Consider the following 15,334-nt stretch of genomic DNA (forward strand, 5'->3'; position numbering starts at 1 on the left):
ATGAGATTGAATGGTGGATGAATAGATGGTAGCTGATAGGTGGCTGATAATCCAAATAAATAGGGTTGAGATGCAGTGTGAATAGACAGCTGATAGAGAGATGGTGGGTGGGTGTGAGTAGAGGTGATAGTTGGATACAAACAGATGGCTGGATGGACAGGTGGGCGACGATGAATGAGCGCGGGAGAGGCGGACAGGGGAATGGTAGGGGATGGCGAGGGCTGGGTCTGAGATGGGTGCTTGGCTCTCTGCATGATTTGAGTAGGGATAGGTGGCCTTGGGAGGGTGGAGGATGGATTTGTGGGTGAAGGGGTGCCAGAGAGTGAGTGGGTGGGTGGGTACACGGATAGTGAGGGACCGACAGATGATGTCTTACTGGGTAGCTGGTGGAAGGGGGGACCGGTGGATGGGCCACTGGGCAGGATGAGCGGGGGCTGGGCGAGTGGGTCCAGAAGGGTGGGTGGAAGGGCAGATGATGGAGGCAGACGTGCAGATGGAGGACTCTGGGTAGAGGCGGCCCCTCAGCCTCGGTGACTCCCTGGTACCTTCCTCCCTCCAGGTCACCCTGCCCTCCTCTCACTAGCACCCTTCACTTGGAGTGGGCTTTGCTGCTTCCTGGGTCCTGCAGCCAAGGCGGCGCTCTCGCCTCTGTTCACCCTGGGTAGGGGCCGTGGCCTTCCTGACTGGGAAGGAGGAATAGAGCCCAGCAGGTGGTGCCACCCTTTATCCTGGTGGGATCAGGACCCCTGCTGGCAGTGCCAGCCCTGCCTGGACAGGTGGGACAGGAGGCCCCTCCCGGGCCCCAACCAGGGGCCCCGGCTGCTCTGCCCCCTGCCCCACTTCTTGCTGGGAAGCAGGCAGGTCTGTTGATTGGGCCTCCTCGGGACTCCAGCCTAGGTGTCTGGCTCTGCTCCCCTCCCACCACCCCACTTCTGGCCCTCAGTGCAGAGAGTGTGGGGGGCTCAGCAAACTTCACGCCTGGGCCCAGAGCTCCGAAGCCAAGCCTGACGGTCCAGTTTCCTCCAACATAGAAAGTTATTGTGCCGAGGACAGGGTCCAAGGAGGCTACGACCGGGCTGGTTGGCCTCAGGGAAACAGAGCCCCTCCTGCCCCACTAGGCAGACCCTTCCCGGAGAGGCTGTGCTGGCTGGAGAGGGCAGCGAGACTACCTGGCAGTCAAGGAAGGCTTCCCGGGAGAGGCGATGTTAAAGCCAAGACAAAGGACGAGGTCACAGCGGCAGCCACAGTGTGAAGGGGGGATTGAAGGTGGCAGAATAGAAGGAATTGGGGCTTTTTGGCTGTGGGGCCAGCGGGAGAAATGCGAAGTCCCCAGGAGATTCTTCCAGTAACTGGAGCTCCCATGAGGCAGCTGCCTCCAGCAAGGCCGGTTGGGGTTTGGGCATCTTGGGCCTGTGTCTGGGCCGGGCCCCCCACCCTTGCTGTGCTGGGTTCACTCTGCACACAGACTTCTCTAGGGTGTGGAGTTTGAGGGCTGCCCTCTGCAGGGCTTGGCCCACAGCCCTCCCTGGAGATGGAGCCCCCAACTCCACAGGGGCAGGGGGCGGGAGGGGGAGCCCCGCGCCGTGGCCCCGTGCGGTCCCTACCCCGGGTGCCCTTAGGCGGCCAGCAGTCCAGGGCCCAGCCCAGCAGGCTGAGGTCACCATGGGTGTCTCCTGCTAGGTGTGCAGCCACCACTGGCTGAATGCTTGCTTCCTCCCGGGAACACACAGAGTGCTTTTCACACAGGCCTCAAGTGGCCCCACGATTGCCTGGGGGTGGCTGCCAGCATTATCTCCATTTTGCAGATAAAGAAATACCCTGAGGGCGGGTGTCAGCCTGCAGTGCCCCTGCTAACAGCTCCCCCAGGGCGCCTGCCTTCCCCTGGGCCTCAGAGCCAGGCCTCTGCCCCCTCGGCTCCCTGGGGCCTCTGGGGAGGGGGCATTTGGGCGCCTCTGGGCCCTGTCCTCCGAGGCTGACCTGAGGGCCAGGGGAGGGAGGCTGGGCCTGCTGGCTTGGGGTACCTCAGTTCCTCCCAACCTCTAACTTCCCAGGTAATAAGCTGGGAACACGACAGTTGCCTCCAGGCGGCTCTGAAGCCCTTGAAGGACTGAGACTGGCTGGCCCTCCCAGTGGCCTCGGCCCTGCTCCCGTGCGGCCCCCGGCTCCCTGGCCGGCGGTATGGACTCGCGGATTAAGGATTCAGATCGCACAGCTGGTACTTTAAGCTGTGCCTGTGCTTCACGACAGAGATCACCCTAGGCCCTCACCCATCTGGGACCCAGGAAGGCCAGTCAGCTGCCCGGCACACGACAGGCCCTCTTCCTGGCTCACCCTCCGATCGTGTGTGGCGCCCTGCTTCTGTGTGCAGCATGAGTCCAGCAGGGGCTGGGAGCCCACCCTGGCACAGCAGGGGAACCAGACAGGACCCCAGGTCTGTGGTCCCGTGGGGCCCCCTTCTGCCACCCCAGAGGCTCACTCAGGTCAGAGCCATTGCCTGGGGGGGAGGCCAGGGAGCCAGGCAGCGTGGCTCCCTGACCCACAGGGTCCTGTGTAAGATGAGCATGTGGGACCCTGTACAAAAATGAAGCGTTTTACGACAGTGACAGCACAACACTAAGCCAGGCATGGGCCCTGACGAGCGTGGGCCTCATGGGACCAGCTGGGCTGCGTCTGCGAGAGGAGCCTGGGAGGCCCCGGGGGCAGCGAAGGACCCTGCATCCTGAGGTCATGGCTGCTGCCAGGTGGCCGTCCCAACAGTGTGAGAGACAGTGTGATAAAGAAACCAAGACTCCTTAGTCAGATTTATTTTCCTCTAATAAAACAGTTTAGCATCTCAAAGTTTTGCATTCTACACTCTTACAGACTTTAGTTATTAGCATCAGAAACACAAAAACATTGCAAGACCTCAAAACACAAATAAATACCAAATAAAACCACACACAATATACAGTAAACAAAAATAAAAAACATAATAATGCTATCAGAAGATTAGACACGTTGTTAACTCACATTAACAACATGATTATTGCTGAGCAATAACATACTGTCTTTTTGTTGTTTTTTTCTTAGAAGAGCAGAAAAACAGGACGTAAATCACTGGTCACAATCACTTGGACTGTCAAGATGGGTCCTCACAGCGAGCAGTTACTACAGACGGCAATTTTTAAAACAGGCAGATTAAAAACACAGAGTTAAATCAGAGATTGGCCTTCTTTGGTCTTTGTTTTTGGGTAATAGAATTGAACCAAGAGGTGTGCCATCAGAGAAAGAACACAATTCTAAAAATGTTACACAATTGTCTACATGGATTTACACATTTCCTTGATCACAGATGATATTCTACAGTTAATTCTTATATAAATCCTTGGAAATAATACAGGCTTTTGTGTTTACCAATTAAGTCATTTAGTTTGCTGTTGAAGGTTATCTTACTTGTCTAAGGGGACTGAGTTATAAAAAACCCACCACCACTAACGGCAGGAGTGGGACAGCCATCCTGGACTTTCACCTCTTTCATTGCGAGAATTCACAAGGCAGACTAGAGAGACGGCAGCAGCGGGAGAAATGAAATGCAAGCGCAGCTCGGTGCCCCTGGGGCCTCCTCCAGCCCAACCGACAGGCCTGCTGGAGACTGGGCCCCCTGAGGTGAGGTGGGGCGGCTGGGGGGGAGACGCCCCCAGGGAGCGCCCTTCCCCACTCCGGCCTGTCGGCCCTGGAGCCTCACACTGACCTCTCTGACAAGACCCCAGTGGACATGTCCTACTTGGAAAACGGCATTGTCGAGATTTGCCAACAGAAGCAGAACCACGGTGCGGGGCTGGACAGCAGACCGGGCGACAGACCCTCACCCACCCACAGTCACAGGTGCAGAGGAGCTCCTGGAAGCTGCCTAGCTCTCCTCTGCTTCTACATCTGGACTAGGAGGAAACAGCATTTTACAGCTCTGCCCGAGCCCCTTCCCACACTGGTCATTACCAGAGGGAAGCATTTTGGGGGATGTGGTTTGGGCCAGGGGCCCCTTGAATTGGGCCCTGACCAACCCTGTGGAGGCGGCAGAGATGCTGGGCCCGGACGTGTGCCGGGGCCACCCCCTCTGGTGCGCGGAGGTGTGGCCTCGGCTCCCCGGAGTGTGGGTTGGGTCCTGCCCTCTCCCCACCTCCCTTGGGCTGCCCCTGCTGTGCTGTGGGCTCTGTCTGGGCACCCTCTCCTCTGCCAGGTGGTGCCCCCAGCTGTGGGATGCAGGCCTGCCCCGCGGGACCACCACGACACTGCTGAGAGTGAAGGGCCCTGGGGCTGAGGACCCTGGAAGGGATGAGCTGTCTGGGAAGGGACTGGCCATCCTCACCGAGGTGGGTCACAGTGGTCCAAGGAAAACCTCGGGGGTGTCGGCTCTGCCAGAGACCCCACTGGCCTCTGGCCAGCTCCTGAAGGGCACGCTGGAGGTGGCCACCCGTGGGACAGCTCTCCTGCACACCACAGCCCTCAGGGGTCCCAGGGCAGGGAACCGCCAGGTCAGACAGAACCAGGGGAGGTGAGAGGAGGGAAGGGGCTTGGCCATGGGCTTCCCTGCTCACCTGGCCGCCTCACAGATGGAACGGGCCGGGGACAGCGGCCATCTCCTCTGTCCACCTGCACAGTGAGCGCACGCTGGTGACTCTGCAGTCGGTGCCACCCTTGTCTGTCAGGTCTTAGAAAATTTACATGAATTCCTATTGTCTCCTCTGTTACAAGTGTACCCAGGAAACTCAGAAACCCAACTTAGAAAATAGGCCCAGTTAAGCATATTCCAGCCCACCTGTGGGCGGGTCTAGTCCTGAAGAGCCAAATGCGCCAGCCACCCAGACCCCAACCGCGCGGAAGAAGCCCCTCGCGCACACCGAACATGCTGAGCCCTCCAGAGCAGGCGCCCCCCCACACCCGTCAGGGACACCTGGCCCCGGTGACCTGGCCCTGCCGCAGTGGGCACGTGTCCAGACGGCAGCAGATGGAGACGGGAAGCTATCGTCCCTTCTGGCATGAGGCGTACAGGGAAGCCAAGTGGCTTCGTTGTGCAGACACTCAGTGCTGGTTTCTCCAAAGCACTGGAACAGTTTTGTCCCATAGGGAATTTGGCCACTGTAGCAACTGGGAGCGTGCCCCATACGCACCACGTACACCTCGTGAAGCAGGGAGGGCTGGCGCTCCAGGGCGGGCAGCGGGCCTCGGCTGCATGGAGACCACAGCCCAAGGCAGCCCTCGGGGACGAGCACCAAACGGGAGGGACGAGGAGTCGGGATGGAGCTGCATGCTGTCAGGGCCACGTCACACACTGGGGCCTTCAGGACGCAGTGCCCCGGCAGGGCCCCATGCGCGGGAGGGAGGTGGCACAGTCAGTGGCCGAAGGCACTGACCTATTACCTCCAGCTCTTCTCGAGCTCTAGGGAAAAGCGCCAGGAGGGCCCAGCGCCCCCCACCAGGAGCATGTCTGGGTGGGGCCAGGGAACGACGCTTCCAGGCGACCCACCTGACGGGATTTCAACCAGGGGAACAGAAAGAACTTTTTTTTTTTACCAGACCAAGATACTGCTTATTCCAAATTCATTAATACTGTCTGTATTCCTAGTGAAGGGGGTGGGAGTCACAAGCATGTCCCTGTTGGTGACCCTTGGCTTCAAGAAAGCCACCTAAGGCCAGGTAGGGGCTGCCAGGCATCCCCCCTCCTCTGGGTCTCCAGGATAGAACAGGGCAAGGCTTGGAGGAGGCTGGGGACACCTTCCGGGAACAGCGGTTCTGTGCACCTGCAGGAAGTCCTGCCTTTGAGCGGGACACACGATTCCTTCATGGGCAGAACCGGTAACAGAGATTCGCCCTCAGAGCAATCGGGGGGTTGAGGGGTGGGCAAAGGAAAGGTGGGGACAGCTGAGCATCGTAACCGCTGACAGGAAGGGCAGGTGCTCGGGACCGGTGAGGTCACTTCCGGAAGCAGGGGGCGGTGTGCGAGGGGAGGGCACTCCCAGCAGGCACTGGGGCAAAGGCACACCCAGGGCAGGTGGCAGCACCAGAGCCATGGGGGCCGCCGGGCACCAACCCAGTAGTCCCCGCACGACGGTGGGGGAGCCCAGAGGCAGGCAGTTGGAGGCACGGCCCAGCTGGCCAATCACGGGCGCGTCCTTTGGATGAGTGGCACAGATGCAGTGGTCACACACATTGGTTTTGCCTAAGAAGCACCCGTCACGTGTAGCACCCGTCAGTGGAAAGAGCACCCATGAAGCGTGGTGCATAGCAAAGGGGCACAAGGAGGCAGGGCTCTGGCTTCTATCACAGTTGGACCATGGAGAGAAGGTAAACAGTGTTACGAAGGTGCCACTTGGGCAGCTGCAGGCTGGGGTGACGAACCCCAAGACCACCCTTCCTGAGAGAGTGGTGGTCGCGGGTACCTGCCATGGCCCAGCCAGGCAGCCCCCGGAGTGGCGGTCTCTGGAATGCTCAGAGGGTTCTGCTTCAAGTGGCAGGGGCTCCATGGCAGGGAGACAGGCAGCTCCTGCCATGCTTGGCCTAGGCGCTCACTTTTGGGGCCTAGAGATTTGGAATCTGTGATAATTAAGGGTGGAGGCTCCAGAGCGGACATGGGAGCCTGACTTCCTCAGCAGGTGCAGGGCTGTCTGAGGGCCCTTGAAAAGGCAAAGATCTAGTGATCAAGAGAAAAGTCTGGTTAAACTACCACTTTCTAGAGTTGCAGTGAACACAAAGCTAGGGTCCAGAAGCAGCATGTCACACCTAAGGCACATGAGCAGTATGCCACCATCTCTAGGCAAGATGTCGCGTTTGGAGATCGTGAACAAAATGCAGCAATATGACAGGATGAAGAAACACGTCTGCTGTGGCCTCCTTCCGCACAAGTCACCTGCCCACCCCTGGACACTGAAGGTCGGAGTTGTCAGCAATAGAGAGCTTGTCTCAACACATGGGGCAGAATTTTAAAAACCTACAGGATTTTGTTCAGAACTCCAAAGTTCAACTAATGCCCTATTTTAGGGTGAAAACAATTATAAATCTGAAAATGATGCACAGCATCCATGAGCAATTTCCTTTCATAATAATTTTGAAGTAGTGTTATTAACTACGACAGATATTGAAGGTTTACATTTCTAACGAGAAATAACAACAGATTGAATATTCTCTTTCCTATCACAAGTGATAACCAGTGTTTGATATTTTACATTTTCTTCCAAGAAATATCAGTCTATCAACGTTTTAAAATAAAATGTTTGCATAACAATTATCTTCGAGCTTTAACTTAAAAAATGATTCTGAATTTAGAGACTTTCAAAAAAGACCTAGGTGTACTTCAGGGTCTTCTGACAAACAAATTATTAAAACAGAGACCAGATGAGGCCTTAAAAATAGACAATATACTATATTTGAAACAAGATTGCACTTTTGAATTTTAGAATGAATATATCAGAATTGCATTACCATTTCATAAATTCTTCTTTTACTTAACATGCTGCCATGTCCAGCTATCCCCAGGTGTGTGTGAGTGTGTGTGTGTGTTTTCTTTTTTGCTGTTCAAGTTTAAGGAAGAAAAATGGTTCTTTTTGTTTAGCATATATGTTTTCCACCTTAATTAACTAGATCTTTAAAAATGAAAATGAAAACCTTCTCTGACAGCAGTATTTATCTCATCGAAGGATAAATAATTCTTCAGAGTGAAGTGTTGCTAGTCTATTAGAAAACATGTCAAGCACGTCCTCACGCGTGGCTCCTCCCTCTGGCCGGCGGCCGCCTTCTGCTGCTTCCTCTGTCCCACGAGGTCCCTTTCTGAGCACGAGGACCTAGGTGGAGACAGCGGTTCAAACCCCCGGAGGAGTTGCCTTCTGCTCAGTCCACCTCCCTGGTGGCTGTCAGGGGTCGGGCAGGTCCGAAGTATCCACTATGACTTTAATAAAAATGGTGTCGTCTTTGATGTAAGTCCCATTCTCTAGCACAGTCTGGGCCACAAAGACAGGGCAGCCAGAGGCAATATTCATCTCCCCGGTGGGTTTCTTGAAGCTGCTGCTATTGGGGTCTGGCTTGAATGCATCTCCCAAGTGCCGCCGAGAGGACCCCTGGTCCATCAGCATGAGCGTCACTTTCTGCTTGAATGGCCAAGGAAGCAGAGCATCGTACTCTCCACGCATGATGACAAAGAACAGTGACAAATGCGTTCCCTTCCCCATGCCATCCCCATTCAGGTAGACCCTGGCACACATCTTATAGCCAAAATAGCCGGTGTAGAAAGGCTGGCTGTAGAGAGACAGGGTCTTCCCCATGACGGCCTCCTGCTTCCGCCGCTTATAATCCCGGATCTTCCAAATCAGCACCCCGTTGTAGCTGGCGGTCTCGAGGACCTGGAACCGCAGGTCCATGTCGGCCAGGCGGATGTCGTGAACACTCAGCATCTGGTCATGCCTGCTCAGCTGGGACTCCAGCAAGCCTACCGAGGTGAGGAGAGATGGTCGAGGGGGACACATGAGTACCGGGAAGGCTAGTGAAGCCAATCCCCACCAGCGTCTAAACTGAACTATCTCAAATCACTGTGGTTATCGGGTAGAGACCATGTAGATGTCCGGAACCAAGCTCAGGCCTCAGATCCCTGCACTGCGTGGGCCCCCAATACCCAAGGCTACAGCGTGCTGTGCTGTGACGCCCTGGGGGACCCAGGCCTGCACGTCATGGGGCACTTCACTGCCAGGCACATGACAAGGAGCCAGCTCACATCACCTTCCTGGAGCCCTGCTGGGGGCAGGGGATGGCTGCCCTCTTGCTCATGTGCCCCTGCCCTCCAGCCTGGTGCTGGGAGTCATCTGTGCCCTGGCTGTAAGCTGCTCCACTCTCCACGCCACTCTGTGTGCTCAGCGACCTCAATCCAGCCCCACGTGCATCATGATAACCCTTGTTCCTTCCTACGGTTATTCCTTTTCATGCAAATACATGGAAGAGTCATTCAGTCCCCAAAGAAGCAGTCCCCAGTACACTAGCTACCAGAAACGCGCTGGTCGAACACACTGGGTCTTCTGCCTCACCTGCCTGTCACCTTCTGTCCCCTGGGCATTCACAAGCATGGCCATGAGTGCCCCTGAGTCTACTCTCTCCCGTGCTGACCTCGTTTGGAAGGGAAAGTCTTAAGTGGGAAATGCACCTGCCTCTGCAGAAGGCATCTCAGCAGGAGAGGAGAGTTACCGTGCCCCTTGCCCAGGCATTAGCTGTAACTGGAAGGAATCGTTTAAAGCAGCATGTGCCTAATGTACCACTTACCCCTGGGCTCAAGTCACAGCACTTTCATGGGGTCCCAGGAGTAGCCCAAGATGCAGTCCCCTGTCCCAGGTCCCTCCCATACCTGTCCCTCCCCCACCCCACCACCTTCACCTGTGTTCCGAGCGGCCTGCCCTGCACCTTTGTCCACACTTTCCAGCTCAGTCACTCGGTTCTGGAGGGACTCCACGCTGCTCCGCATGCTGTCTGCTTCTTCCCAGCTCTGCCGGAAGGGACGGATCTCTTTGTCGAGCTCTTTGAGTTTCTCTGCTTGGCTGTCTATTACTCGCTTCCAAATCAAAGCCATCAAAGAAGCAAAGCACAGTTAGAGCTCAGCGCAAACTCCGCGCCATCACCACTGTCATCACTGCTGGCTGGCCGGGAACTGCCACTGTCTCAGAACCACTGGACTGGGCTAGACTCTCAGCCCTGCACTGGGCTCACCCGGCATGCCATCTGAGCTCTCAGGTATCTCAGGGGATACAGGCACTGAGGGTCCTGGCCTCTCAGAGGAGGGCCCCAAGGCACAGAGCAGACCCACCCTGCTGACAGCAGAGCAGGCGGCCCCCTCACCACTCTGCCCGAGGGGCTCAAGTCCAGGATGTTGGTGTCGCACCCACTGGCCCTGTCTAAAGGGCTGAGTCATCAGCAGGGACCAGCAGTGGGGGCCTCCTGCCCAGATGCCTGGCCCAGGGTAGAGGGGACCCCTGTGTCTGTGGAGGTTCTGGGTCCAGGAGAGTGAGCTGCTGCCACCCTGCAGCCTGCTCCGGAGAACCTGACTGTCTGCACAGGGCTGGCAGCAGGCAAGAGCCCTGGGGGCAGGTCTTTGGGCTGGGCAAGACCACGGGCCAGTGGTGCTAACAGTGGCGGCTCCTTCCACCCCTGCCACGCTCGGTGCCCCATGCCCACTGGGACACAGAAACACTGCTGACAGACACACGGGTGTCAACATCGAGGCTGGATTTTATGCTATTTTAATTTAAGTAATGTGGAATACCTTTTTTCCAGAACAAACCATTTCCATTTACAGCAGTAACTGGGGGGAGAGACCCACTGTCCGGCTACAGCAGCCCCCTGCTTTGAAGAACCAAGTGCCTGCCGACTTCTTGGATGAAGCCAAGTGTCTTAAAGGGCTTTCACTTCTAAAAAGAATTTTCATTTTTGAAATACAGCATGTGAAGACTGGGTGGCTCAGTCTGCAGGGAAGCCAGGAGTGACTGGGCCACTTCTGGGGCTGCAGGCTACATGGGGGAGCCTCAGGCCTCCCAAGTTCACTTCTCCTTTTGGAAGGCTGCTTTTAAACATTGAGGCTTCAGCACCTTTGCTGGCTGTTAAGAACCATGAAGGAACAAATGTGGCGAGTTTGGGTTACCTTTTTTGGGTGAAAGTACAGTGTTATTTTTTCTCTTCTTTCCAAGAAACCCTGGGATTAGCTAACAATTAAAAAGTACATTTCTCTAAAAAACACCTCTTCCTTCACTGATACCACTTTATTTTTTAATACATATGGCTAGAGCTACATTTAATAAGTTCACAAAGTCCATCTTCTGGGGACAATACTATGGACATGAATCACGAACATCCTGATGTGTCTGTAATGCTCTTCTTTAACAGTTCTCACGTCCTCTTCCTGCTGAAGTCAGATGCTAAGCTGATGTGGATACTACTGAGCATAAGAGGGAAGCTCATGAAAGCTTCACGATCAGTGACCATATCAGAGATGCCAATTTGCACCCTAGGCGCAGGCACGTCGCGTAGGATGCGACACGTGCTCATCACTTCTAAACCTCATGTGCAGGAGGTGAAAAAGAAGGGGTGATGCTATGCTGCCTCCTCCCTCCAAGACTGGTGATAGGCACTTATGGTGCCACGAGGCACGAGGTGACCTCAGGAACAGGAGTGGAGTCTGCAATGAGGCCTACTGAGCTGGCAGCAAGCCTCCAGCAATATGGCGTCCTCACGCGGGCGTAGGAACAGGACACGTGTGCACGCCCACACAGATGAAGCACAATCAGAGCACTTAGGAGCTCCACACACAAGAGAAAAGGTCCGATTTCTAGACATACCTTGTCTATATCAATGGTACAAAGTCAAAGCAGGACACCGAGCTAAACCAGGCTTCCTGTGCACAATGCAGCAAACATGAACTCACTCTTGAAGACAGGTCTATATTCAGCCATTGTATTCTTTCAATAAAAATAAATCTTAAATGCTGGTGTGGGATTTCAGTAGAGCAGGGGTCCGTGACTTGAGGTGGATGTACAGTTTGCACATGATACAAGTATATCTGAATTTAAAGGCTGCTGCCAGAGAGGATCGGCCCAGCCATCTTGTGCACTGCACACTCCAGGGTTTCAATCATGAACTGTCACTTTCTCCCATTTGGGTCACTGGGACATGTGCCCCTAACTTGGCCCAGATGAGGCAATGCAATGGTGTTTGTGGCCCAGGCTGAGGGTCCGCACGGACTGGGTGCTGCTGGGTACCTGTGCTCTGGTCCCACAGGCCGCCTCACTGCAACAGTGATCAGTCCATTTCATTTTCACTCATAACAGGGATGTAGGAATTAAGCTGACATTTAGGCTGTTTGTTTAAGAAAAACAGGTTCTTTAAAAAATAAAATATTAAGGAACTACCTTTTCTGGGCCAGCAAAAGCAAACACACTCTTAAATTCCTCTCCTTTTAACCAACTCCAACTGCATCCCATCCCTGGTATTGGGGGCCATCAGGAACTCTGCACTCCATATGGACCCCTGCTGTCCTCAGGGCTATAGGGTCTACTGGAGAATCAGACAGAGGGGGCGACACACAGGACACGGCATGTCTGCTATCCACAGCGCAGTGCTGGGGAGGCCAGGACGGCCGGGGGGCTGGGGGCAGGGCAGACGCTGGGGGCAGGGAGCACTTCCCCGGCACCTGAGGAGTCTGAGGAAGAGCCAGAGCCGGGACAAGAAGGCGCAGTCTGCTGCAGAGAGCACTGGAAAGCTGGAAAGGTTAAAACAGCAGCCAGCCCTGTAAGGGTCCCTGGATCACAGCATCACATCTAAGATGCACTCTTCTCCAGGTGGTGGGAAGGGTCCCCTGCTGAGGAATGATAGAAAGACAGGTGCACATGGGAGCCAGGCCCTGGCTCTGGTGGGCAGGTTAGGGGGAGCTCGAGAGAAAGCACCACTGGGCTGCGGCCATCTCACATGCAGCCAATCTCTCCAGGCACCCAGGCCACAGAGGTTTTCATCATCAACCTTTCCCAGCACACTGACAGTCCAGAATTCCTCTTTCACTTCCAGCCAAATATGGCGAACCTCACAGTGGTATCAAAAGAAAGCTAAATTGTACTACTCCCGAGATCATCCAGTGGAACGTGCTGTGTGGGACCCACGAGGGACCCCTCGGGAGTCCCCAGCACCTGTCACCTGTGCCCGCACCTGAGGGAACCAGGAGCTGAGTCCCACCTGCTCTGAGGGCCCTCTTCCAGCGCCATCTGATTTCCTCTAGGTCCTCCCTTCTGCGGAGAAGACTGGAGAGTCACCGCCCTGCCGCCTACTCATCATGGTCAAGGAAGCGACAACTGCTGTGACTGCTCAGCCATCGCCTCCCTGGGCTCTGGCAACTTGGTTTCCCCCTTTCTTCCTGACTTGGGCATTGTTCACTTACTTAATAGGGAAACATACCCTAAGTACAAGCACTGAAAAACCATTTTGGCAACACATTCGTGATTCCTCCCCGGCTGTGGTAACACATGGGAACAACTGAGGGGAGTGCACTGAGGCTCAGCTAACAGATGACCAAGGCCTCATGGAGACCTGGGGTTGGTAACGGAACGAGGAGCAGCATTTCATCAGGCCTGTTCAGACAGTCAGTGTCCTCCAGAGCAGCAAAGGTTCATGTACTTGTTGTGGAGGTGCCTTAGGGTCACCACAGTGAAATAAACCAGGGTGAGTATGTGTGTCACTAGGAAATTCAGAAAATAGTTTGGCTTCACTTCACTTTAGGAAGTGAAACTTTACACATACTACTCATGAACAACACGAAATCTTAAATAATAATAAAAACAGCTGATTTTAAAAGACATGACCTTATGTCTTATTTCACCAACAGTGAATCAAAGGCACAGAAGAGAGGTGAGGGGCTTGCTCTCGAGGGAAAAGGCAGGCGGATGCGGGGCCTACAGCCTCCCAGGCTGAGACTGTGCTAATCTAGGCCGCCTTTCTTGAGGCTTCACTTAAGCAAGGGGAACAAGTTGCTTCCATCGCTTCTGTTTGACAAAGGGCAGGGTTTTTGCTCAAGAACGACAGAAAGGGTCTTGAAGAACACAGATGTGTTCCTCTACCCTTGATCCAGGCATAGTCTTAAGCTTCTTACCTGCAAATGAAGTATTTTGGATTCGTTATTTCGAAGCATTTCCTTTTGTCTCTCGATTTCAATTTCAAAGCTACATATCTGATTGTGCAGACTTTGTATGCTCTTGTTTTTTTCCACACTTTCATTCTGCAACAAGGAAACCTAAAAAAAAAATTATTCAATTAAGCAACAAAAAGTGGTTTTAATATTAATTAATAACAGTTAAAATGACAGTAATTAAAGTTTCACAGTACAGGACTTCTATTAGCTCACTGGAGGAGTTCTAGAAAAAAAAAATCCTTCACACAGAAAATGGAAGTCCTGGTAATTTAATAAGGAATCCTATAAACTGTGTTTCTCAGAATCTCCTCCAGAAATTAAATAAGGTGAGTCAAAGTGCAGCAGCTGACTGGATTTCAGAATGAATGGCAAGCTTTTCAAAGTTTTTGTTGTAAAGTAGTAAATCTGTTACCAGAGTGGCATTCAGACTTTGACCAGGAAACACAGTAGGAAACACATTCCTACGTCTTCACACATTTGTCCATATGTGTGTGTGTGCATGACCTAAAACCGTACTTGCTCTGAGCACTTACAGTGCACCCTGGTATTTCCTGTTTTAATTCCGTTCTAACTTCAGAAAGTGCTAGTCCCATCCCACAGGATCTCACGTCCACCAACGGGCCAGACCCCACCCTCTGGACTCCAGGGAAAGCATGGGGCGAACGAAAGCACGTCCTGCTTCAGCTGCCCTTAGGGCCGGCCTGCTAACCCGCAGAGAGCGGCTGGCACCCGAGGAGGCCTCCACGGCCCCCCGCACACTCCCCTCACGCCACGGCAGTCCAAGAGGAAGGGCCTGCTGGGGAGCAGTTCCAAGCCCACCTCTGGCCTTTCTGGTCTCTTTTTGAAAAATAATTAGCTCTGAAGGACCAATTTACACTGGTCTTAAAGGCGCCAGGTGAGGAAGTGGAGGGCAACTCCCGCAAGGCTCCTGTCTCAAGACTGGCCCCAGAAAAGGCTCTCTCTAAGGCCACACGTCTCCGTCTACACATGGGTACAGCTGCCACCAGGGAGATGGCAGCTCTGTGATGGGTCAAATGTCACAACTCCTCTCAGATGCGCCTCTCGAATACCACCAATACCTCAGGACTGTGGGGACGGCCAGTGAGGTGACAGTCACTGAAGTGATGGCCCACAGGCATCTCAGGACAAACCCATGTGTGATAAAGAACTAACTCCTGACGCCCCTTAAAGGATAACCAGCCTGCAGACAGGCAGCCTTTCTGTGCTCAAGCTGCTCACAAGCAGCGCCTCTGGACACAATCACAGGCCTTTTTATTTTAGAACAAATAGATGTTTACTAAGGAACACCAAACTTGCAGTGTCTCATGGGCAAAATCATACTTCACTTTCCTAGGATTTTAACTCAGCACAGATGGATTTTCCTCCCTGCAGTTAGATGCCCCAAAGGCCCATGGACTCCTACAGGTGGTCCACGTGCACTGCCCCAGGCTGGGCAGAGAGCAGCAGCAAGTTTCTGCCCTAGGTTACGGTTCTCTCATTCCCACCATCAGAGATGGACACAACTCTCAGACTCTCCTCTCATACCCAAGAGAGGACATACTATGCATGCACATGAACCCTTTGCTAAAAATCTCAGAAATAGCTGCAAACACAATGGCAGTTTTTTCCTTCAACAAATCAAGCTACTTTGAGGATGAG

The 15,334-nt window shown here is 54.0% G+C and overlaps 1 protein-coding gene across 3 annotated transcripts in view; it reads right to left on the minus strand.

Moving 5' to 3' along the window:
• Positions 1-2,789: 2,789 nt before the first annotated feature.
• The window catches only part of TRAF3 (TNF receptor associated factor 3), a 138,405-nt gene continuing 125,860 nt past the window's right edge, over positions 2,790-15,334 (minus strand). For all 3 annotated transcript variants that reach the window (XM_036881953.2, XM_036881949.2, XM_036881951.2), the window contains 3 exons: positions 13,637-13,777; positions 9,388-9,562; positions 2,790-8,455 (listed from right to left, as the gene is read on the minus strand). In XM_036881953.2, the coding sequence (XP_036737848.2) occupies positions 7,884-8,455; positions 9,388-9,562; positions 13,637-13,777 (888 nt within the window). In that variant the 3' untranslated portion in view covers positions 2,790-7,883. The remainder of the gene's footprint in view (positions 8,456-9,387; positions 9,563-13,636; positions 13,778-15,334) is intronic.

The sequence above is a fragment of the Manis pentadactyla genome, chromosome 11 (genome assembly GCF_030020395.1).
Source record: "Manis pentadactyla isolate mManPen7 chromosome 11, mManPen7.hap1, whole genome shotgun sequence".
Classification (NCBI taxonomy): domain Eukaryota; kingdom Metazoa; phylum Chordata; class Mammalia; order Pholidota; family Manidae; genus Manis; species Manis pentadactyla.